Source organism: Canis aureus, chromosome 25 (genome assembly GCF_053574225.1).
Source record: "Canis aureus isolate CA01 chromosome 25, VMU_Caureus_v.1.0, whole genome shotgun sequence".
Taxonomy (NCBI): Eukaryota; Metazoa; Chordata; class Mammalia; order Carnivora; family Canidae; genus Canis; species Canis aureus.
Window position 1 is genome coordinate 34187481 of NC_135635.1, and position 22392 is coordinate 34209872.

At 47.2% G+C, this 22392-nt stretch overlaps 1 protein-coding gene across 1 annotated transcript; it reads right to left on the reverse strand.

The window, feature by feature from the left end:
- Positions 1-366: 366 nt before the first annotated feature.
- GPRC5A (G protein-coupled receptor class C group 5 member A) lies at positions 367-22034 on the reverse strand. Its single transcript, XM_077871012.1, has 5 exons — positions 21911-22034; positions 21629-21735; positions 6487-7415; positions 4383-4441; positions 367-4054 (listed from the first exon to the last, which is right to left on the reverse strand). Exons 3-5 carry the CDS (start codon positions 7406-7408, stop codon positions 3962-3964), a joined length of 1074 nt encoding a protein of 357 aa, XP_077727138.1. The 5' UTR covers positions 7409-7415; positions 21629-21735; positions 21911-22034; the 3' UTR covers positions 367-3961.
- Between the last annotated feature and the right edge of the window lie 358 nt (positions 22035-22392).

The window sequence follows — 22392 nt, forward strand, 5'->3', positions numbered from 1 at the left end:
GGCTTGATCCCACAACCCCTCGATCATGACCCGAGCCCAAATCAAGAGTCCAATGCTTCACTCACTGAGCCACCAGGTGCCCCCTTTTTAACTTTGTGGGGTTTTTTTTGTTTGTTTTTTTTTTTAGAATTCTGCCTAGTCTTACAATTCCTCCTTTGACAGTCTACTTTCCCAAGAGGAAAATGTTCATTCAGCTTGGGGCTCATGGGAATGTGACCTGGGGTTAACCAGAATATGCCCATCTCCACCCCATCCTTCTCTCCACAGATTACATGCAGGAGGGAGAGAAAACGACTAGAGAGGAAATCAGGGGAAGAAAAGGCAATTGGGAGAGGGAAAAGGAAAATGAAAGGAGAGCTTAAAGTATAGAGTGACCATGGTCATTTTATTTGATTCTTGACTCCAACACCCACTTTGGGGAAAAAACATTTAAAACTGACCACATAGGTATTGGCAGTAGACAGAACCAGAAATTTGACCCCAGTTGTATTAACTCCATTAAGCCTGAGTTCTTTCCTCTGCAAAACAAAGGCCATGAGGCACCAACCAAAGAAGCTCTGTGACCTTCTCAAATGCCAACATTTTGGGCACTGGATTGTTCCATTCTGAAGGATCAAGAAAGTTCTAGCAATCTGGGAGTTGCAGAACTGAGGGTAGGGCACTTTGATACCCTGCCACACAGACCCATCTGCATACTTGGTACATCCTGAAACCAAGGGGGACTATAAAACATCATCTGCCCAGATGGAAGGGATTCCAGAATATGACCACAGGTTGGACCACAGAACGTGCAAAGGCCCACAGTGTACAACCTAGAAGCTGACTGCCCAGATCTTGGATCTGGAGAAAGTTGGCACTGGAGAAAGATGTTTCTAACGCCTCCACCTCCACTTCTGAAATAATTCCATGTTTCAGATGGGGGCTGGAATGGTGGCAAATCTGCAAACCCTGATAGCAACAGAAGGAAGCAGACCAGGAAGGAAAAGATCAGCTGGGCACAGTTCAGTTCTCAGCAATAATGACAAGTCTAGAAATGAAGGAAGGAAACCCAGAATGCATGGGCAGGGGGGAGCGGCTGGGGGTGTATTTTACTGCTGCATTTCCAGGGCCAGGCTGTACTCTTTGTTTTGGCACACTTTTCCTGCCAGAAAGCAAATGTTCTCACCACATAAATACCCGTCGACATTAATAACAACAGCATTGGAGACCGTTGTCTGTAAAGATGCCAGATTGCCTGCAAATAGGCTGCAAATACCTGGGAGACTTTCACGAAAAACAAGACACCAGGCAATGAAAGTCTGGCAGAGGAGATGGGGCTTCTGATGATGGTGGGAGGGAGCACACGAACAGCTCTAGCATGCAGGCTTTTTTAAATGCGACACTTTTGCCTTGAACCCATGGAACGCCTGCAGGTCTGACCCGGTGCCCTTTACCAAAAAGCAGCTTTAAGAGGTTTGCTTTGCAAAGGCAGGGCTCCCCGGGGGTGATCGCTGAGGTTTTACTGCCATCAAGTGGAAGCATGGAGTATGGCATCTGCCAAACAGCCCCAGCCTGAAGTGGCAGGCAGAGAGGAAGGAGACACAGCCTATTTCCCACCAGACAATGAAAGATGAGGGGAAGGTTGTTGAGCTTCATTTCATTATCACCCATTTAGTTCAAAGGAGATGCCATTTTGGTTCCCAGCCATCAATCAACTGGCATCACTCAAGGACCAGGCTGGGCTAAATTTGCACATTCTATTTCAGCCCAGTGAAAATGGAGATCTATGGGAAATCTCCAAAACCCTCTTCTCCAATATCAGAGCTCATCAGGTGCCAAAACTTCCAGTCCCTGCAATGTCCCTATTCTAACAGAAGAGTTTGATTATGTCCTGAACACATAAGACCTGAAGACAGGGTGGCAGCTGTGGGGGTGACAAGGCTGTTCGAATGGGAAGAAGCATTTATCTACCTCCTGGCAAGATAAAGAGTTCAGTGAGGGGATGATCTCCTTGTCCAAACCCTATACTTCTTAGAAGAGAAGCCAGCAATGGGTGCCACTTCCATGTTTTCTTCTGTTTTCAAAGAGGTTAACAGGAAGACTGCAGTCATGGGAATACAAAGGCCTGGCAGATCCTCTTCCCTAACAAGAAAGAAGATCCAGGGTATTCTGTGGCTTTACCTTTCACTCAGCCCCCTTTGCTTGGTCGGTGGGCTAAAGACCAGAGGAGGAAAGAAAAGAGGGAAGGGAATATTTATTTCTTGAGTTACCTACACTGTGACAGATGATATGCACGAAATTATATTGTGTTCCCCTCACAACAACCTCACTGGCCTCTTAAGAAAGACTAGAATGGTCTAAAAGGATCCAAATCATGATTTGTAATTTCTGTTTGCAATACAAAACTAGACCAATGTTAGTGCAAAGCCATGTGAAAAACAACCAAATCTTTGTGGAACGGAAATTCAGAGTCTCATTCAGTTCACCTCTGGCCTCACCTCAATCTTCTTCCCACACCAGGTTTTCCTTTTGTTGAAAAGTAGAGTGTCTTAGGAAGTAACTCCCTAACTCAGCAACAAATTTTTCAATGCCATTTGGTTTCTGTACCTGGGGATTCTACCCCCCTTCACCAAAGAGTGTTTCCTATTGCCCTGCCCCGCGAGCTGTTTCTGGAATTAAGTAAATAATAATTGTTAGGTACTAGGTCTTTCCCAAGGGATATTATGAACCAATTCTGTCAAATAGGGATCTGAATGTATTCCCTCCTACAATTAAACCTCCTGAGAATTGTGAAGCCGGCTTTGAGGTCTCCTCCCCGGCCTACTTGGCCTGCCACACTCCATTCCAAAATTGCCACTCAACTCTGCCGTCCTGTAGCAAAACATCAGTCTGTGGCCCTTCTTGGCTCCCCCCGGCCCCCTTGCGACTCATCTCAGCAACTGGAGAAAACACACGTGTTTTAGACAAAAGGAAGAGAAGGAGAAACTCATGGAAGTGCACCCCCAGTGGAACTGAACATTGTCTTCAGCTCCATGTGAAGACAAGAGCCCGCCATCTCTCCTTCGGGCTCAGTGCCCTCCCCTCGTCCTGCCTCTGCCACAGTGAAAGCTTGCCAGCACATCTTTATTGTGTCTCCAGGTGAGGTGTGGTGAATAACTTATTACAGAAGGAACACTCCCCATTTGTAGACAATGCCCACTTACAGAATGCTGGTGGTGAACATGGTGTGAAGCTATTTACGGGAGCTGAGGAGCAAGGGGATAACAGAAGAATCAGTGCCAGGAATTTAGGGCAAGAACAGTGCACAAATGTCTCCTGGCAGAGGGAAATCAGGCTTGTCCCTGCTAGGGAGATATAGAAGAGGAATTTCTGGTAACGCATATGGGGGGGGGGGGTTGCGTATTTCTGGAGATGGACAGCAAGTTTGGGAATGGTGACCTGTGAATTGGTGCTGGGGACCCTCAAGGGCTCTGTGCTAGCACCACATGTGGGTGACCTTTGGCCTCTCCTACCCAGACAAGATGTGTGGGTGCCAGTAAGTTGGCTTCCAGTGTAGATATTGGCAAGGACAGGCCTTTGCTGTTTTTGCTCAGATCTGCAGATCTGCTCTGGGCCAAGCGATCCTCACAAAACCAGCCTTGAGTCAGAAGAGCTAGCTCCTGAAATGAACTGAGCCAGTAAGGGGTCTGATGACCAGAGCTTTAGTCACTTGTGGAATGACTGGGCATAGTAATGGGCACACCCTGAGTTGCCTGAGACTCCCTCCCATTTAAAAGAAGTATCCTAAGTACGGGACAAAGGAAAAACACTAGAGTGCTAGGACCTGGAGTCTTGTTAGCCCCCAACAACTCCAGAAGGGAAGGCAAGTTCTTTCCAAAAGGTTCTGTACAGTTTCCTTGGGCAACTTGGGATTCAGCCCAGATCCCTTTGAACTCCCCGCTGGTGGGCTGACTTGCTGTGCTCGTCCTGCTCTTCAGAACAGCTAACTGCCGTCTTTCCTTCCTTCATAGTCATTGTAAGGGCTAGTCCGAGTCTGGGCCCGTGGAATGGAGAAATCCCTTTGGGCGGTTCGATTCTGAAAAGGAAGCCACCATATTGTTAAACCCATTCCAATTTCCAATTCCCAGGTATTTCAACAGAGCTCCAATCTGGAGCAGGAATCAACTCTCTTCCCTCTCCCACCTCTCCCCGTGAAGCGCTCCTCCCTTTGCCCTGCACTCCAGTCTCCTGTGCTGACCCAGGAGGCAGATCACAGGAAAGGAGATATAGCGTCCTTTCAAGGTGGCCGTCTAGGGGCCTTCAGAATGGCTACATCCTGTTCCCCAAGGACAAGCATTCCTTGCTAGCAGAGCTAACACTGCTGATGAAAAAGGAGAAAAAAAAAAAAAAAAAAAAACATTTACCTGCAGCTGAAAATGGGTGGAATAAGGAGCATAGAGTGTACCACTTAGCTCTTCAAGACCTGAAAGAGAGGGAGAGGAGAGGTTCCAGCATTAGGGCTCCACCCCACTTCGTGCTCCTGCCTGTTCTCACCCCAATTCAGTCAATTATCAAAGTGTAACATCTATCTGTCTGTCTCTTCGGTAGACCAGAAGTTTCCTGTAGGGAGAGACTGTCCCAAGCCCAGGGCCAGGCACAAAGTAAGCACGGTATTGGATGAATAAATGAATAACTACCAACATAGGATCACTAGGGAAGCACCTTCCAGAAAACTTCACTGGTGGCACAACTCATCCCAGAACCACTTCTAAAGCACATTTGAAACCAGTTTTTTCAGATATGGATCCGGCCAGAAGGTGTCGCCTAGAGCGAATCTCACTGAGGATTTACCTACTTCCTTAACTGCCCACCAGGAAAGAAAAAAAAAAAAAACTTTTTTTTTTTCTTTTTACTTTCTTTGGGATGGGGCAAAACTTATGAGCAACAGTTTTCTGTGTATTTGAGGGAAATTCGAGGGATTTAAACTCTGGAACAGAAAAGCAAATCCATACAATCATCATGGATACCATACAAAGCAATCCATCGATTTCCCACCAAATGTACCTGTTCAGTTTACTCCACACACACCTCAGGTACTTTCTCTATGTAAGGTGCTGTGGAGAAGCTGAGGATTAACCAGAATGATTCCTGGCCTGAGGCTGACACTGGGGAACGAGGGATATATGACAGCTATACAAATAGCAATGGAAGGAGACACCCTCTGATAAGAGCGTTTCAAAGTTTTACAGCTTGCAGGCAAAGTGCATGAGAGACTAGGGATTGCATGACTCTAGAGGGCAAAGGCAGGCAGAAGGACATGTCTGGAGCCTGGACACACAGGCGGGGAAAGGTAGTGGCTGGTTACTTTGGACTGAGAGCACAGTTTCCACGGTTGTTGGGTCCTGGCCATGAAAAGCCTCCCTATGTAAATACGGTGGGTACTGGGGAGCCAGCAAGGTATGTGAACAGGAAAATGTGGTAGTCGAAGAGGTATTTTTAGGGAGAGGAAGGTGACAGTGGTCCATAAAATGAATGCAAAGAAAGAAGAAAGGGAAGAATAGTAGTTAGGGAATGAGTCCTAACAGAGTCCAAGAGTATGGGGACAGGCTGAAGCCCTGAGAGTGGATGGGAGTGGACAGGTGCTAAAGTATCCCCTCCAGCCGTCCCTGCTTCCCTTCAGGCTTCCAAGTGTCCAGAAGAGGGACCACAGCCACTGTGAAAAGCACCAGGAGGCTTTGCACCTCGGATTTCAAGGGCAGAGAAAATTGTTAACTAAAGCTAAGAACCTCACCTTGGAGGTCCCTCCCTCCTGTCCCAGACCTGTCCTCTCCCTTGATTAGCCCCAGAGACCAATGAATAGATTCCTTTTGGCAAGAAGTCTCTAGCTATCAGTTTAGCCTCTTTTTGGTTATGAGAACAACATAATACCTGGTTATTCACAACTTTAGGCAAGAGCAAAATCATTTGATTCTTTTATGTCAGGTACCATCTCTTCCCTCTCATGGGACCAGAGACATGCAGTAAGATGTGGCTCTTCGGGATAAATCAGAATCCTCAGTAACTTTATGGAAATACCTGCTGATTTATGATGAAAGGGCTTTCTCCCTTCTCTGTGACCACTGCAAGAAATCATGGCTTGCTTTCTATATTCAAATCTACAAAGGGCTCCACATTTCTGGAAGGAACACTTAGTTATCTGTTATAAAGAACATAATCTCACCTACTTGTCTCTAGAGATTTTTTTTTTTAGTCATTCCTTTGCCATTCCTTTGCCCTATCTTATTTTGGCTTGAGAAACCCATAAGGTATTGTGTAGAAAGTACTAGATTAAGACTCCAGAGGCTGGTTTCTACTTCTACTAGAACTCTAGTTAGCTGGATGATTTTAAGCAATATCTGAGCCTGCGGGACCTTATCTATTCTATCAGAGGTATGACTTGGATCATCTTGAGTGCTCCTCAGAGTTATAATATCCTATGATTCTCCCCCATCTTTCTACAAGGGATTCCCACCCAGCCATCCTCTGTACCTTGAGTGATTTCCTCTTGAGAGTAGGCTCTGTTCTCTACACCATAGCTCTGCCTCATGAGTTGAGGTTTACAAAATGTGTCCTCCACAGGGTAATCCATGGGGTTCCGTTGCTTTGTGAGCAGCTGAAACTCAGGTGCAGCATAGGCCAACAGGAAAACCCAGCCATTGGCAACCAAGGCTGAGCTGAGGACAGTATCATCCCACTCAGGGCCAAAGGTAGAAATCAGGAGCAAGGTGATCCATGTCACCCAGATGCCAATGGAGAGGAGCATGGTGAGGAAGATGTGGGTGCCATGTCTCTTCCAGCCAATGAAAGATCCACAGAAGATGAAGCAGGACATGAGGAAGGTCAGTGCCATCAAGGAGAGGACATAGATGAGCAACATGACAAAATCTTCATTCCGCCGAGGGGCAGAAAGCTCGGAAAAGATGGCAACATTGGTCCTATTCATGGTGAGGATGATGTACTCTGCAGCAATGATGTCCTGCACCAAGCTGAGGCCCACGGCCAGGCTCAGCATCACCATCAAGGATAGGGGCTTCCTTCCATGCACCAGCTTTGTTAGATTGAAAGCATGAGCCAGGAGGCAGGAGAAGCAGAGGGAGAAGAGGACACCAAAGAGGAAGAAGCGGGTGGGCCCTGTGCTGCCATCAAGTTGGATGATGAAAGCGAATGTAAGGCCAAAGATCCCCAGAACACCCAGGAGGAAGAGAAACTGGGTCGGGAGCACTTTTCGCCTGTTGGAGTCTTGCACCTTGCAGATGAGGATCAGAAGAGCAAACATGAAGGCCATCGAGGTCACAGCCCCAACTGCAGCCACTGCTTCTAGGACGATGCCCCAAATTTTAGTGGTATCACAAAGTCTGTGGTACCTGGCATCCAGGTTTGAGCGGCAACCACTAGGGGATGTTGTGGCCATTCTGGTCCTGCATAAAAGCAAGTTGTGGGGAGGAAGAGGTGAATCTCCTAACAAATTCAGCCACAGGACACCCAAAAAGATTAGAAAAAAATCTTTGTATGTTTGGCCAGGATGTTGCCCCTAAACTTGCTACTTAGATAAAGCTACTAACTTTTCTCCACCTTTTGTGGCAAATTCTAAAGGAAAAAAACAAATCTTCCCACAATTAAGTTATAAATATGTACCCTGATGCCAGAGGACTCAGTGCTCTGTTGAAGGGTTCCAGGTTTCATTTTAAAAAACAATTTATAAATAAATAAATTTAAAAAAAAAAAAAAAGGGATCCCTGGGTGGCGCAGCGGTTTAGCGCCTGCCTTTGGCCCAGGGCGCGATCCTGGAGACCCGGGATCGAATCCCACGTCAGGCTCCCGGCGCATGGAACCTGCTTCTCCCTCTGCCTGTGTCTCTGCCCCTCTCTCTCTCTCTCTCTCTGTGTGACTATCATAAATAAATAAATTAAAAAATAAAAAAAATAAAAAATAAATAAAAATAAATAAAAAACAATTTGCCAGGGTTCCTGATATTTTTGCCTAGTATTTTGTCAGAATTCATGAGCATGGAAATCTCTAAGTTTAAATTTTAATCATAATTTATCAGTCTGAAGGTTTTTTCCACCTTTGCCTGTTTCAGACATTTGTAAGTATCCCTTTTTTTTTTTTTAAGGTTCTATTTATTTATTTGAGAGAGAGAGCACATGTGCAAAAGTGGGGGGGTGCAGAGGGAGAGGGAGAAGCAGATTCCCCACTGAGTATGGAACCCAACGCAGGGCTTGACCCCAGGGTCCTGGGATCATGGCCAGCCAAAAGCAGACACTTAATGGACTGAGCCACCCAGGCACCCCTGTAAGCACCTCATTCTTTCATGCGTAAGAGGAGTTATCTATTTAAACTATAGATTTCTCTATGGAAGGCCACACATCCACTTTGCCACCCCCGGATCCTCTTCTTAGCTCTGTTGTCACATATTAGAAGGATTTTTTTCCCTCCTTAAAGTTTGTAAGGCTGGCTCTACTCTTATTCCAAAAAGTGATGGAGTCTTCTCTGTCATAACAAGTTCTTTATTAATTATCTGTTAGGAGAAAAGTCCTAGAGAATGCACCAAAAAATAGTGAATAATCTAATGAAATATATTACCAATAGCTAATGCTCATTTTTACTATGGATCAGAAACTCTTCCAATCACCTTTCATATATATATGAATAATATATATATATATAATATATATATTAGTTTAATTTTATAGCAACTCCAGGAGGTAAAAAATATTAGCCCTGTATTACAAATGAGAAAACTGAGGCAGAGACAAGTTAAGTTACTTGCCCAACACCATACATTGAGGAAATGGCAGAAGCAGAATTTGAACATAAGTCATCTGGCTCTAGGATCCATGTTCTCTCATACTACAGGTACCACCTCTCGAGTAAGTTCTAGTTGGCCTTAAATGCAATCTGAGGTGTTCTCATTCTCTCTCTCTCTCTTATGTCCTTCCCTTTTCTACATCATTAGATGCCTCATTAACCAGCTCTGTTTATGGTCTTGATTCCACTTAGTTCAGGCCCACACAGGCTGGGAGCTCCCAGGTGACAGATGATCCACAAAGCAGGTAATCTGTTCACCCACTCAAGGACAATCAGACTTCACTGGCTGGGGACACCTGGGTGGCTCAGTGGCTGAATGTCTGCCTTTGGCTCAGGTCATGATACCAGGGTCCTGGGATTGAGACCCGCATCAGGGAGCCTGCTTCTCCCTCTGCCTATCTCTGCCTCTCTCTCTCTCTCTGTGTCTCTCATAAATAAACAAAATCTTAAAAAAATATAAGAATATAAAAATAAAGGATTAACTGGCTGGGAGCAGCCTGGGTGGCTCAGTTGAATAAGTGTGACTCTTGATTTCTGCTCAGCTGGTGATCTCGGGGGTCGTGAGATACAGCCCCATGTTGGGCTTCACCCTCAACTGGGAATCTGCTTGTTCTTCTCCCTCCTGCTCTGCACTCCCCCACTCCCACCCCCACCGTTGCAGCTGGCAGGTGTACACGCACCTTCTCTCTCTCTCAAATAATTAAGTAAATAAAATATTTTTTAAAAAAGAATTGACTGTCTATACCCCCTATATATCTCTCATTGATTTCCCAGATCTGCTTCCTTCTCCACTCCCACTAACTTCATGTCAATTTTAAACCTAGCTGATGTTCAAACCTCATGAAATCTAATTCCTAAGAATTCAGGGCATGGTGGGAAGATAAATTGGGAAATTGGAAGAGAGAAGGAGTTTATACATCTTAAAATATGTGGGTCTCAAAGTCCAAAGTCAACGTCAGGTAAGACATTGAAATTCAAAAGTGCTAAGGTTTTAACAGTTTGTCAACAAACTATAATTTTTTCCTGGATTACCTGGCCAGTTTATCAGTTTATCTGGTTTATCAGTTTCTATGACACCATTATTTTGGTTTTGTTAAATGCTATTTGTGCATGAATGGGTTTGGGGGGCACAGTGCTTTAGACTTTAGATTTTCTTTTCCTGATAGGATTGCTCACTCAACAGTGAAAAGTTCTGAACTGACTAGAAGAGAAATGCTGTCAGGACAAGGAATAGAGGACAGTGTTGGAGGAAGGAAAGGCTCACTGAGTACCCTTCCACAGAAAATCACCAGCGAAAGAGCTCGGCACCCCCAAGGCCAAGTAGGGAGAGATCCTGCAGAAAGGAACTGGAAAGAAGTAGAGTCGCTAGGACTGGGAAGCAGGAAAAGATACAAAATATTCATTGCATCCTGCCTCTTTCTTTATTAGCAGAGAAAACAGCTCAGAATGTCTTCACCACATGCCCATAAATGCTCATAGACAAGATTTCTCTGGCCCTTCACAGCTCTATGAGATGCTGTGATCAACCCTAGGGAAAAAGAACACCTTTTTCTCTTTTTTCCATTTGATATCTTCAAGACCCAACTACAAGTCAGAGAACAACACAATGGGATATGGAACCAGCCATTGCTCACTAACTGTCCAGGGCAAAGGAGCACCTTCCTCAATGCACACAGAATTCAAACATCTGCTTCCCTTAAAGATACAAAATCTGAGGGCACCTGGGTGGCACAGTCAGTTAAGCATCTGATTCTGGATTTCGGCTCAGGTCACAATCTCAGGGTTGTGGGATCCAGCCCAGACCCACTGGGCTCCATGCTCAGCCAAGACTCAGCTTGAAAGATTCTCTCCCTCTGCCCCTCATCCCACCTCCCTCTCAAATAAATAAATAAATAAATAAATAAATAAATAAATAAATAAATAAATAAACCTTTAAAAAAAAAGATACAGAATCTCCATTTCAGTTAAATGAGGTAGTTATCGCCCTAGCATTGTTTAATTTTCATGGTAAGTAGGGGAAAAATTATATATATGTGTATATATATGCAATATAAAACACATAATTACATAAATGAATATTATGTATATGTTGGAATATTATAGGTATGTTAGAATACAATAACTTAAGTAATATAAATAACAAATAATTGATAGCTTCAATCTATCTTCCTAACTTTGTTTTTTTAAGATTTTATTTATTCATTCATGAGAGACACACAGAGAGAGGCAGAGACACAGGCAGAGGGAGAAGCAGGCTCCCTGCAGGGAACCCAATGCAGGGCTCGATCCCAGGATCCCGGGATTGTGACCTGAGCCAAAGGCAGATTCTCAAGCACTGAGCCACCAAGTGCCCCTCTTCCTAATTTTTTAATGAAATTTGGCTCCCCAAGCTTAACTTTTTATTGTATAGTCATTCATTCAACCAATATTTCCCGAGCACCACTATGTGCCCATCACTAAATAGCCAGTGGTAAAGGGGAAAACCGGCAAATGCCCTAGCATAGACGGGACAGACAGACAGACATAATCTGCCACTACTTCCACGGCCTTCCCAAGTCCTTTCGTCAGCAGGGGTCTGTCACGGGGGTCTCTACTGCATGGAAATCACACCACAGTCACCCCTACCACATTCACAGAGCAAAGATGGAAATACCTCTTCAGGGCAGCAAAGAGTGAAATACGGGAGGAAGAGGGCGGGCAAGGCCTGAGACGACACACGTGCCCAAAGTCTGGTTTGCCTCGCCTCTGAACGCCCGCTCTGCGGTGGTGAGGGGAAGGGAGGTGCAGACCTTGTCAGTGCGGGTGCTGGGAGGATGGGAGAGGAAGAAGGGCCCCCTCCCTTGAATGCAAGCACAGTGGGAAGGGAGGGACCAAGGCTGGGCACATCTCCCTGCTCACCTTCGCCTCTCCCCCTCACCCCCTCCCATCAGTCATAAGGGCGGTGTCTAGCTGGAAAGGTATTTCTCCCTCCCGGCCGCCCGCCTGCCGCTCCTTCCCCACCCTCTAGGTAGTGCTGTCCCTTGCCAACTGGTCATGAGCATCACGGGGAATTATATGAACTTTGGGCCTGATGACTCTATCTTGACGGAGACTGATGAGGTGTTTGCCTATAGGAGAGTCGGGGTGCTGGTCAGAGGAAGAGTGAGGCAGAAACCTCCCATCCCCCAACCTGGACCTCCAGGCCCATCTGTTCTGGTGGCAGGTGTGCAGGAGGCGGGTGTGTCTCGAGGCCTCCTGGCATCTGCAAACCAGGCCACAGGTGTACAGAGGTGGGGGAAACCAATTTCCCTCCATTTCAATTCCACCTCCCACCCCAATCACGCACAGGAGATGGAGAAGCAGACTCTGAAGTCCCTTTAAAACATTATTTTGGGGGGGCCTGGGTGGTTCAGTCAGTTGGACATCTGCCTTCAGCTGATCTCAGGGTCCTGATATCAAGCTCCAAGTGGGGTTCCCTGCTCAGCGAGCAGCCTGCTTCTTCCTCTGCCCCTCTCCCTCTGCTCCTGCTTGCTTGCTCTCTCTCTCTCTCTCTCTCAAATTAATACATAAAATACATTTTTAAAAAACACTGTTTTTAGGGCAGCCCTGGTGGCTTAGCGGTTTAGCGCCACCTTCAGCCGGGGGCCTGATCCTGGAGACCGGGGGCCTGCTTCTCCCTCTGCCTGTCTCTCTCTCTCAATCTCTGTCTCTCTCTCTCTCTAATAAATAAATTAAAAAATCTTAAAACAACAACAACAACAACACTGTTTTTAAAGAAATGTTGACATTTTCAAGCATACAAAGCCCAAGGGCTCATCATTTGGTTCGGAATTTACCAATCTATGGCCAATTTTGCTTCCTCTCCATCCCCACCCCACTCACTAGACTGTTTTTAAACAAACACCAGGCATCCTATCATTTTATGCACAAATACTTCAGTGTGTATCTCGAAAAGATAAAACTCCCTTTTAACCTAACTACATTTCAAAAGTTAAGAATAACCCTGTCATATCAAATACCCACCTGGGGTTCATATTTCCCAATTCTCTCACAAATGTCTTTTTTAACATGTTTCTTAGTAAATACACTTTTATCTAAGTGACTAATTTTTCTGGAATCCTCCTTACTTCATCTCTGCTAGCCTTCCTCCAACCTCTTCCCCCAGCATGACACCCATTGTGTAACAGGTCCAAATGTCCTCTAACTACTTTGAATTTGGTCAGAGGAAAATAAGACTCATCGGACTCATTAACAAGCAGCTCTGTACAGAGAAGGCCCTGTGTCACCCAGATGAGGAAAAGAGAGAGGGAAACTGGCTCGGGAAAAAGGCAGGGTTCTGGGAAGCAAAAAAGGGCTAATATAAACTGCCAGGAGTTACAGAAACAGCCTTTGGAGAAGAATGTAAGGGCTGGAGCTAGAAAGAAAAAATTGAATGCGACCAGGGATTATTTGGCCATCATTTGTAACCAAAGTCAAGGACACAGAGATTTAGGGTCCTGCCAAGAGAGGACTAGCTTCCTCAAAGACCAAGTGGGAGCTGAAAGAAGCAATTTACTGTTGGACTGCTCTGATGGCGAGAGTCTCCCCACTAACTCATCCTCAACATGCACCAGGTGTCCTTTAATGGGCTCTGCCCTCTGAACCCTCACCACCTCCTTATACTATAGCTCCTATCATCACTATCTTGCCTCCAACTGCAGCGATGGAGGCACAAGTCAGCCCCCTCACCAAAGTCCCACCACTAGGAGATGACAGGGCCAGGATCCAAATCAGAATTCCAACTCCAAAGTTACACTGCGGAGCCCTCTGTCTGGTAAAAACTTTAAAGCTGGGAGTGGAGCACCTGGTGGTTCAGTGGTTGAGCATCTGCCTATGGCTCAGGGTGTAATCCCGGGGTGCTGGGATCGAGTCCTGCATCGGGTTCCCCATGCGGAGCCTGCTTCTCCCTCTGCCTATGTCTCTGCCCCTTCTCTGTGTGTCTCTCATGAATAAATAAGTAAAATCTTTAAATAAATAAATAAGCCAGGAGGGACCTGCCATCACGGAGCCAGAGGGGTGGGGACGTGACTGCATCAGCACTCAGGCTCTGAGCATGAACAAAATTCACTGAGGCACAAAGCCTGCCCTTGTGAGTTGCTCCAGCTGTTGGAACTGTGTGTAGCCTCAGATTCCTCCCCGGGAACAAAAGGACTGTCCCCCCAGCCTGGCTGCTGGAAGAAGCCCTCCACTGCAGGAGGCAGGCCAGGAAAGGAGGTCTTGAAAGCAGATGAGAGTGGGGCAGGGGGCATCACAGGGGTCTCCCCACTTGTGAGCCTGAGGCAGAGGCTCAAAAAGCCAACTTCAGATCAACCTCTGAGTTGGGAAATGGTCTGAGAAATCCCTACCCCACATTTCTGGCCCCAAAGTTCATGTCCTGGGGATTCCATCTCTTCAGGGTCTCGAACATTCTACTTCTCCCAGCCCTAAGGCCAGCCACCCCACTCAGACCACTTCAGATGACCCTCCTCGCTCTCCAGGCTTGTCCTCCCTGAGACCCTCCATTTACGATCAGGGGAAGAGCCGTAATCCTGCCCAAAGGTGTAAGGCTCTCCATGCCCGGCCCCTGCCCTCCTCTGGCGCTTCCCACCCAGCACTCTTCACACAGCCCTGCAGTGCCTACTGGTGAGTCTGTGTCTTCCTCTGGGTCTGAAGGCAGGGACTGAGTCGCTGAATGTTTCTCGCCGCTCTCTACACTAGCACCTGACACGTGGTAAAAGCCTAACCAGGATGGTTGAGTGTGCACAGGGATAGAAGCAGAATCTGGTGGGAGAGGAGGGGCCGCTCATGAGTTGGGGGGGGGGGGTGGAGTGGGGTGTCCCTGGCTTCCTCACTAGCTTCCTGTTTGCTGTCCTGAGTTCTAACTTCCCTTTCTGGGGCACCTGGGTAGTTCAGTGGTTGAGCATCTGCCTTCGGCTCAGGGCTTGATCTCCGGGTCCTGGGATCAAGTTCCACATCAGGCTCCCTGCAGGGAGCCTGCATCTCCCTCTGCCTGTGTCTCTGCCTCTCCTTGTGTGTGTGTCTCTCATGAATAAATAAATAAAATCTTAAAAAGTGATAATAATAATAACCTCCCTTTCTCCCCATCCTCCACCTCCTGTGGGCTGACTAAAACATACTTTAGGGCCAATGCTAGGGGGTTTGGGCCATGTCTGGAACCATGGTCCTAACTAAATGACTCCAGGGGTCTCCCAGGAGAGCATGAATCCTGAGATTTCCCAGGAAGCAGAGAGATTTACTAGAATCTGTCCTCTGTTGCTAGCCAATTCCTTGATGACTAAACCCTGCACTTTGGAGGAACACGGTACAGTTTTCGCATGTGTAGCCTCTGACCTGAGATATAAGGACAGAACTTTTCATTAGTCATAAGGGTGAGACACCCCCCTCCTTCACTTACCACAACTGCTAACCACCCCACTGTCCAGGCACCCAACAACAGCGACAACCAAGACCTTGAAGTCACCTGGCACCGTCCTAAACCCTTCTGAAATGAGTCAAGGCATGAAAAAGAAAAGTCACAAAGGAAAAGGACGCATTGTTGGTAAATTGAATTTAAATAAAATTTTGAAAAAGAAAAAGAAAACGGCGAAGTGAAAGGCAGAAAGGTAAGAGAACAAGAGGAGGAGGTGACAGGGAAGAGGAAAGGTAGGGAGAGGAAGGGGGGGGAGGCAGGAGTCGCTGTCTGGGCTCAAGTCCAAGCCTTGTCTTTACCCCACCCCTTCGGAAAGAAGCGGTTTCCGCTGCGTCAGGTGTGGACACTCTCCTGGAACCTCCCTCCTCTCCTCTGTAAGATGAGGGTGGGGTGCTAAACTAGATGGTGGGAGCCCACTTTCATCCCTCTGGGAAGCTCCCATTAGACAACTGCCCGGGGCGCCTGGGGCTCAGTCAGTTAAGCATCTGCCTTGGGCTCAGGTCATGATCCTGGGGTCCTGGGATCGAGCTTCCATGGGCTCCCTGCTCTGCGGGGAGCCTACTTCTCCCTCGCCCTCTGCCGCTCCCCTGGCTTGTGTGCACGCGCTCTCTCTCAGATAAATAAAATCTTTTTTTTTTTTTTTTAAAGGCAGTTGCCAAATCTTTCTCTCTCCCCCTTCATTCTTCTTCCTGCCCCACCTCCCATCATTAAAAGAACATGTCCTGCCAACTCCCAACCAAACCCCAAAACAGGGCTGGAGGTGACTAAGGGTCTGAGTGCAGGCCAAGGAGAGGGCCAGCAAGCAAACACACACCTGCGAGACCAGGCCACCAGGTAGTGGAGTAACACTGACCCTAGACCTAGACTTGCTCTTGACGACCTGGGACACTGACCAATACAAGCACAAATGCCAAAACTGATGAGTCCTCCAGCATCCCCGAGACTCCTCTCTTTTCCCTGGGGGTGGAGGGGTTGGGAGTGGTGGGGAGGCTGAAGCCCAGACCTGGAAAGTTGCCCAAGCTCCACTGGACGTGCTGTGCCGCCTTCCTGCCCCATTCCACCCTGCCCTGCCCTGCCCAAGAGTATCTGAGCACGAATAACCTGGGGCCTGGAGCCTTGCCAAAGCCAATCTTATCTTCCTCCTATGAGACATATCTCATTCTGTCATCTGAAAATGAAGAGGACAATACTTACCTGTTAGCACTGCCTGAGGGATAATACCTAATAACTTGTGACTGTTGACGCTGAGTCTTCACGTACCCCAGCTGGGCAAATGTGTGATTTTCTAACATTTTAGTCTTCTCTCTCCTCTTAAACTGCCCCCTTCAATATATTATAATGGTCACAATATAAATTATGAAGAAAAATAGTGAGGACTAGTGCCACATCCTGAGTTCCCTGGAGCCAGGCACAATGCTGAGTGTTCACGTGTTTATAGCTTTTCTCTCATTTACACATTTTTACATCTGTTATCCATCTCATTTACTATTCCTACAACCCATTTTACAGGTGAGAAGACTGACTCTTAGCAGTTACATGTCCAGTGGTGCCTGAGCAGCCCAATGGGTTAAGCGTGGGACTCTTGGTTTTAGTTCCAGTTATGATCTCAGGGTGGTGGGATGGAGCCCTAGCCCCACATCAAGCTCTGAGTCTGCTCATTTATGAACTCTGAAGCTTTTCTCCCTGATTCCAGCCTCTCTCTACTTAAACCAACTCTGAGAAGTTCTCTAGTGAGTGATCCTACACTCAATCAACAAACATTTAAGTACCTACTTTGTGTCAGGTACTGTGTTAAGTGTATGAGTCACATAGATCCAAAGTATGGCTTCTGTCCCTGCCAGGACCAATAGGGTCACACTGACATACAAATAAGGGGTTATGGGGTCTGCAGGGATTGCCAAGGGCACATGGGAAACAGCGAGTCATTCTACCTAATGGGTCTTTAAAAAAAAAAAAAATGCTATAAAGACCAAGGAGGTGAAGCATGAAAGATGTGCAATGAACACGGAGAGATTTTTAGGAAGGCAGAAGAGACAGGGCTTGGGGAAAAAAGGGGTCCAGGTAAATTCTCAGATTTCTGGCTTAGGCAACAGAATGGAACTTAGAAAAACAGGCTGGCGAGGACCGATGCCAAACGTAGCCGTGCTGAATCTGAGATGAATATGGGACCTGGAACTGGCAGCATCCAGAAAGGACAAGCATGAGGTCCTCCAGAGAGTTTACTCTGGGCTACACGCTGTTTCACTTAATTCCCACAACAACCCCAATTATTATGCCCCTTTTCTTGCAGTTGAAGCACAGAGAAACTAAATAACTTGCCCAAGATCTCATGGTGCTTAGAACCCAGGCTCCAGGGATACCCCAGTGGCTCAGTGGTTGAGCATCTGCCTTTGGCTCACGGAGTGATCCCGGGGTCCTGGGATCCGGTCGCATCAGGCTCCCTACGGGGAGCCTGCTTCTCCCTCTGCCTACGTCTCTGCCTCTCTCTCTGCGTCTCTCGTGGGTAAATACATACAATCTTTAAAAATAAAAAATAAAGAAAAATGATCAGGGGTTGGGAATGAATGAATAATAGTAATAGTAATAATAAGTCCAAGTGGTTTCCCAGAAACCAAGGAGCAATTTCAAAAAAAAAAAAAAAAAAAGAAGAAGAAGAAGAAGCAGTCAATAGAGTCAAATGGTATGAAGAAGGGAAACAAGGAAGGGAAGAGATCTTTGGATTAACATGTTAGCTCCTTTTTATTTGTTATAACAGATTCAGTCCCCATTTGAGCTTCATGGCTTTTCTCCAACTGGTCCTCCCACCCATCCCCTCCTGCCTTCCTCACTCCTCTCTTTCTTCCTCACTCTTTCTCACTCCATGCAAGGCAAGCCAATCTCCCAAGAGTATTTCTATCCAGGAGGGAATTGGGATTCATCTAAGGCTTTGTGATAGTCATGCTCTTTGCCTCAGCAAGTTTACTGTCCTTCCAGCCAGAAAGACCCTTCTCCTCCTAGACACAATCCATTTACCTCATCACTTCGAAACTGAGCCCAAAACTTACCTGTATCTTAAGGTTTTGAAAAATCATTAGTCCTGTCTCATTCTAAATTTGTGGGTCTCTTCATTATTTCTTAGCACTCAAGTTTTTCCATCTATAGGTTTTATATTATACATTAATATCAATGCTGACTCAACCATCAGATAACAAGCTTCTAGGACTCCTGAGTCGCTCAGCGGTTGAACGCCTCCCTTCAGCTCAGGGTATGATCCTGGAGTCTCAGGATCAAGTTCCACATCAGGCTCCCTGCATGGAGCCTGCTTCTCCCTCTGCTTATGTCTCTGCCTCTCTCTCTCTGTGTCTCTCATGAACAAATAAATAAAATCTTTTTAAAAAGAAAAAGATAAGAAGCTCCTTAAAGAAACAGCAAATTTTCTATTTGTTGGTATCCTCCTCACTAGGTGTTCCGCACAGTGGTTGCCAAGTAAATGTTTTGGACTCAGGGTGACCACTGAATATTCACTCAAAGCAAGTTATTTATTAGTAAGTGTGAGTAATGGGGAGGAAGAATTTTTGAAGATGAATATGCACTAATGCTTATCCTCATTTTTTTTTTTTTTTTATCTAGGCTGAATTCTAAGACAAGGGTGGAGTCCCACAGGAATTTCTCTGGCCTTGATGAAGGATTAGTTACAAATGGAAAGTGTCTATAGGGAAATCTCCAGGATCCCCTGTTCTGAGGAGTCATCCTAATTCTGATGACATAAAAGTGATTATGGCAACAGCTTATGAATAACATCACTGAATTGAGTTTCTTTGTAGCAACTGAGAGAAAATGAATCATTGAACCGCTTTAGGGAGATCTAAACAAATATAACTATAGAATTTATCCCTGATTTTTCACTTTCAGGTACCCCTGGGGGCATTACAAACCATCTTCCTCCATTCTAAACAAAGCATATGAACTTCAGATTATTGTAAAATAGATTGCTGGAATATAAAATAAAATACTGGAAATCTTTTATAAAAAACAAAAGAAAATAAGATTTTGAGTGAAACTTCCAAATCTTTTAGGCCTAGGGTTTTAAGAAAGAAAATGTCCAGAAAATAGGTGGATAAAGTCCTTTACTGGTATACCAGCTCCCAACTCTCAAAAGAACCTTCTTTTAAATATTTTATTTTATTTTTTTAATATTTTAATATATAAAGGGAACATATTCATGCTCAGTCCAACACGTCCGAAGCTAAATTTATCATCTTTCTTCATAAGCTTGTGTTTCTAAGCCCTGAGAATAGCACAACCAACCACTTAGCACCCTAGCATATCTAAAGATAAAATATAGACTACTAATGTGGGAAAAGATGGAGAGGGCAGATCATGTGGCTAAAATCTATTTGGCAATAGCAGGCAACAGTTATTACAATAAATATAAATGGTAAATTTTTCATTTTTAAAAAAAGATTAAACTCTATATACCTATAAGAACAAGATACAGAAACATTGAAAGTTGGGGTGCCTGGGTGGCTCCGTCTCTTAAGCCTCTGACTCTTGATTTTGGTTCAGGTCAAGATCTCAGAGTTGTGAGATCAGCCCCCTGTCAGGCTCTGCCAAGGGTGTGGAGTCTGCTTAAGATTCTCTCTCTCTCTAGGGATGCCTGGGTGGCTTGGTGGTTGAGCTTCTGGCTCAGATCATGATCCCAGGGTCCTGGGATTGAGTCCAGCATCAGGCTCTTCATGGGGAGCCTGCTTCTCCCTCTTCCTGTGTCTCTGCCTCTGTGTGTGGGTCTCTCATGAATCAATACATAAAATCTTAAAAAAAAAAAAAAAAAAAAAAAAAGATTCTCTCTTCCTCTCCCCACTCTCTAAAAATAAAAACAAAACGTTGAAAGCAAATGAAAAAATTTAAATAAATGCAAAAATAAGTAATCACAGATAGTGTTTACTTAGCAGGTATTATGTATCAAGTACAAAATTAAATAGCTTGCTGAAGGGGGACACCTGGGCAGCTCAGCAGCTGAGTGTCTGCCTTCAGCTCAGGGTGTGATCCTGGAGACCCAGGATCGAGTCCCACGTAGGGCTCCCTGCATGGAGCCTGCTTCTCCCTCTGCCTGTGTCTCTGCCTCTGTGTGTGTGTGTCTCTCATGAATAAATAAATAGAATCTTTAAAAGGAAAAAAAAGACCCCTCAGGAGAAACTCAAGGCCCAAACCCTGGCTGCCTCAGAGCTACAGGTCAGGTCTGGCAGAGCCTGGATGAGGAGTCAGTCTTCTGACTCAAAACTGAGAGCACTTCCCAGTAATGTTCTGCTGCTTTCGATCTGCCCTCTGAACACACCTCTCACCATACCCTCAGAGGAGCCTTTCTGTTTCTTCCCAAGTAAACGCCTCTGCTGAGGCTTCCTCTCATTCCTTTCCTTTCATTCCTTCCCTCTCCTAGAAATAGCCAGCACACAGACCTGGAGGGTGGAATTCAAACCCCCATTCTCACCCCTCCCATGGATCCCAGCCCATGGTATCTGAAGTGGTTCAAGTATTCTCTTTCAGGAATGAGCCCAAACTCATGAGATGAGCACTGGGGGTTATACTTTATGTTGGCAAATTGAATTTTAAATAAAATTTAAATTAAAAAAGGAAAGAAACAAGCCCAAAGTGGTGGCTGATTCAACTGAACCCTTCAAACAGATGTGGCCTCTGAGGAGAAAACCTGCCTGGAGGGGCACCTGGGTGGCTCAGGGGTTGAAAATCTGCCTTTGGCTCAGGTGGTGATCCCAGGGTCCTGGGACTGAGTCCTGCATCAGGGTCCCTGCTGGGAGCCTGCTTCTCCCTCTGCCTCTCCCTCTCTCTCTCTCTCTCTGACTCCCATGAATGAATAAATAAAATCTAAAAAAGAAAAGAAAAGAACAGAAAATCAACCTAGAAAGAGGTCAGGAACAGAAAGTCCTTCAAAATTCCCTGATCCCCAGCAGGCTTCCCCTATCACTAACCCTTCCTTCCCAGTGGATGTTGAAGGAGCTTCTCCAACAGCCTTGAGGCCACACCTGGGTCCCATCTAGTTGCTGCCCAGAAGGTGGGCTGTTCTTGGATATTCAACTTCCATCCCCCCCGCCAAGGTTCCTGAGCAACTCCACGGACAGCCAGGGAGGGAATGCTGTGGAGCCGACAGCCTGACCCTCCCATGGAGAGAGAGGGGTGGCTTCTACAATCGACTTTCCGAAAGGCAGAAGCCTGTGCTTGTTGTGGAAGGACAAAATAGATCAAAACTTCTCTGCACCTGGGTGAAGTAGCAATTAGCACCATCTCCCTCCTCCTACCTCCCCCCCCCCCCACCGATTCCCAAACCTCTCCACCCCCAAGCCCTTCCTCGAAAATCTTCCTCCGTCTTTTCCCTTCCCCTAGGGTGATCCCCAAACTGCTCACCTGCCAGCCAGGGTTCCACCTGCAAACCGTCGGTACGACGTGTCCGAGCACAGACGACTGCTCTGGCCTTTGAGCCGTCTGCCTGCCTCTTATCTTAGCGGGGGAAGCTGGGGGGGGGGGGGGGCGTGGGGAGGAACCTGAGTTAAGCCGGAGAACCCCGCTCCTGGCCAGCCAGTCCCCCGCCGAGGAGTCCTCTCCTCCCGCCTCCCACCCCACCCAGCGCCGCCCTCCCCGCAGGATTTGAATCCGGAGGCGGGTTGGCCCGGGCAGCGCCGCACTCACCCTGGGGCCCCGTCCGCGCACGTCGGGGGCGGCCCGGGGGGCTCGGGTGCCGGGAAGCCCGGGGGCGCCCAGCGGCTACACCCGCAGCTGTCGCGGGGCGGGGCCGGGCGCGGGGAGCCGGGGGGCGCGCGGCGGGAGCGGGACGCGCCGATTCCAGGCCCGCGCGCCGAGCGCTCTCAGGAAGAGAAGGTCCCGGTGCCAGGGAATGAACCAAAGCCTCCTGACGTCAGCGGCACAGTCACCCCTCCACCGGGGGCAGACGCGGGGCACCTCCCCGGCCCATCTGGAACGTCCGACCGCACGGGGCGCGCGCACCGTCCCGAGGCCCCGGGAGACGCGCCCCAGGAGCCCCGCCCGCCCCGGGCCACACCCGCGGCCACACCCGCGCCCCCCCTCCCCCCGGGCCCGCCCCTCGGCCGCGCCTCGGTTTCCCCCCGCGACCCGTGCGCCCGAGCGTGCGTGCGCGCGGGAAGCAGAGCTGA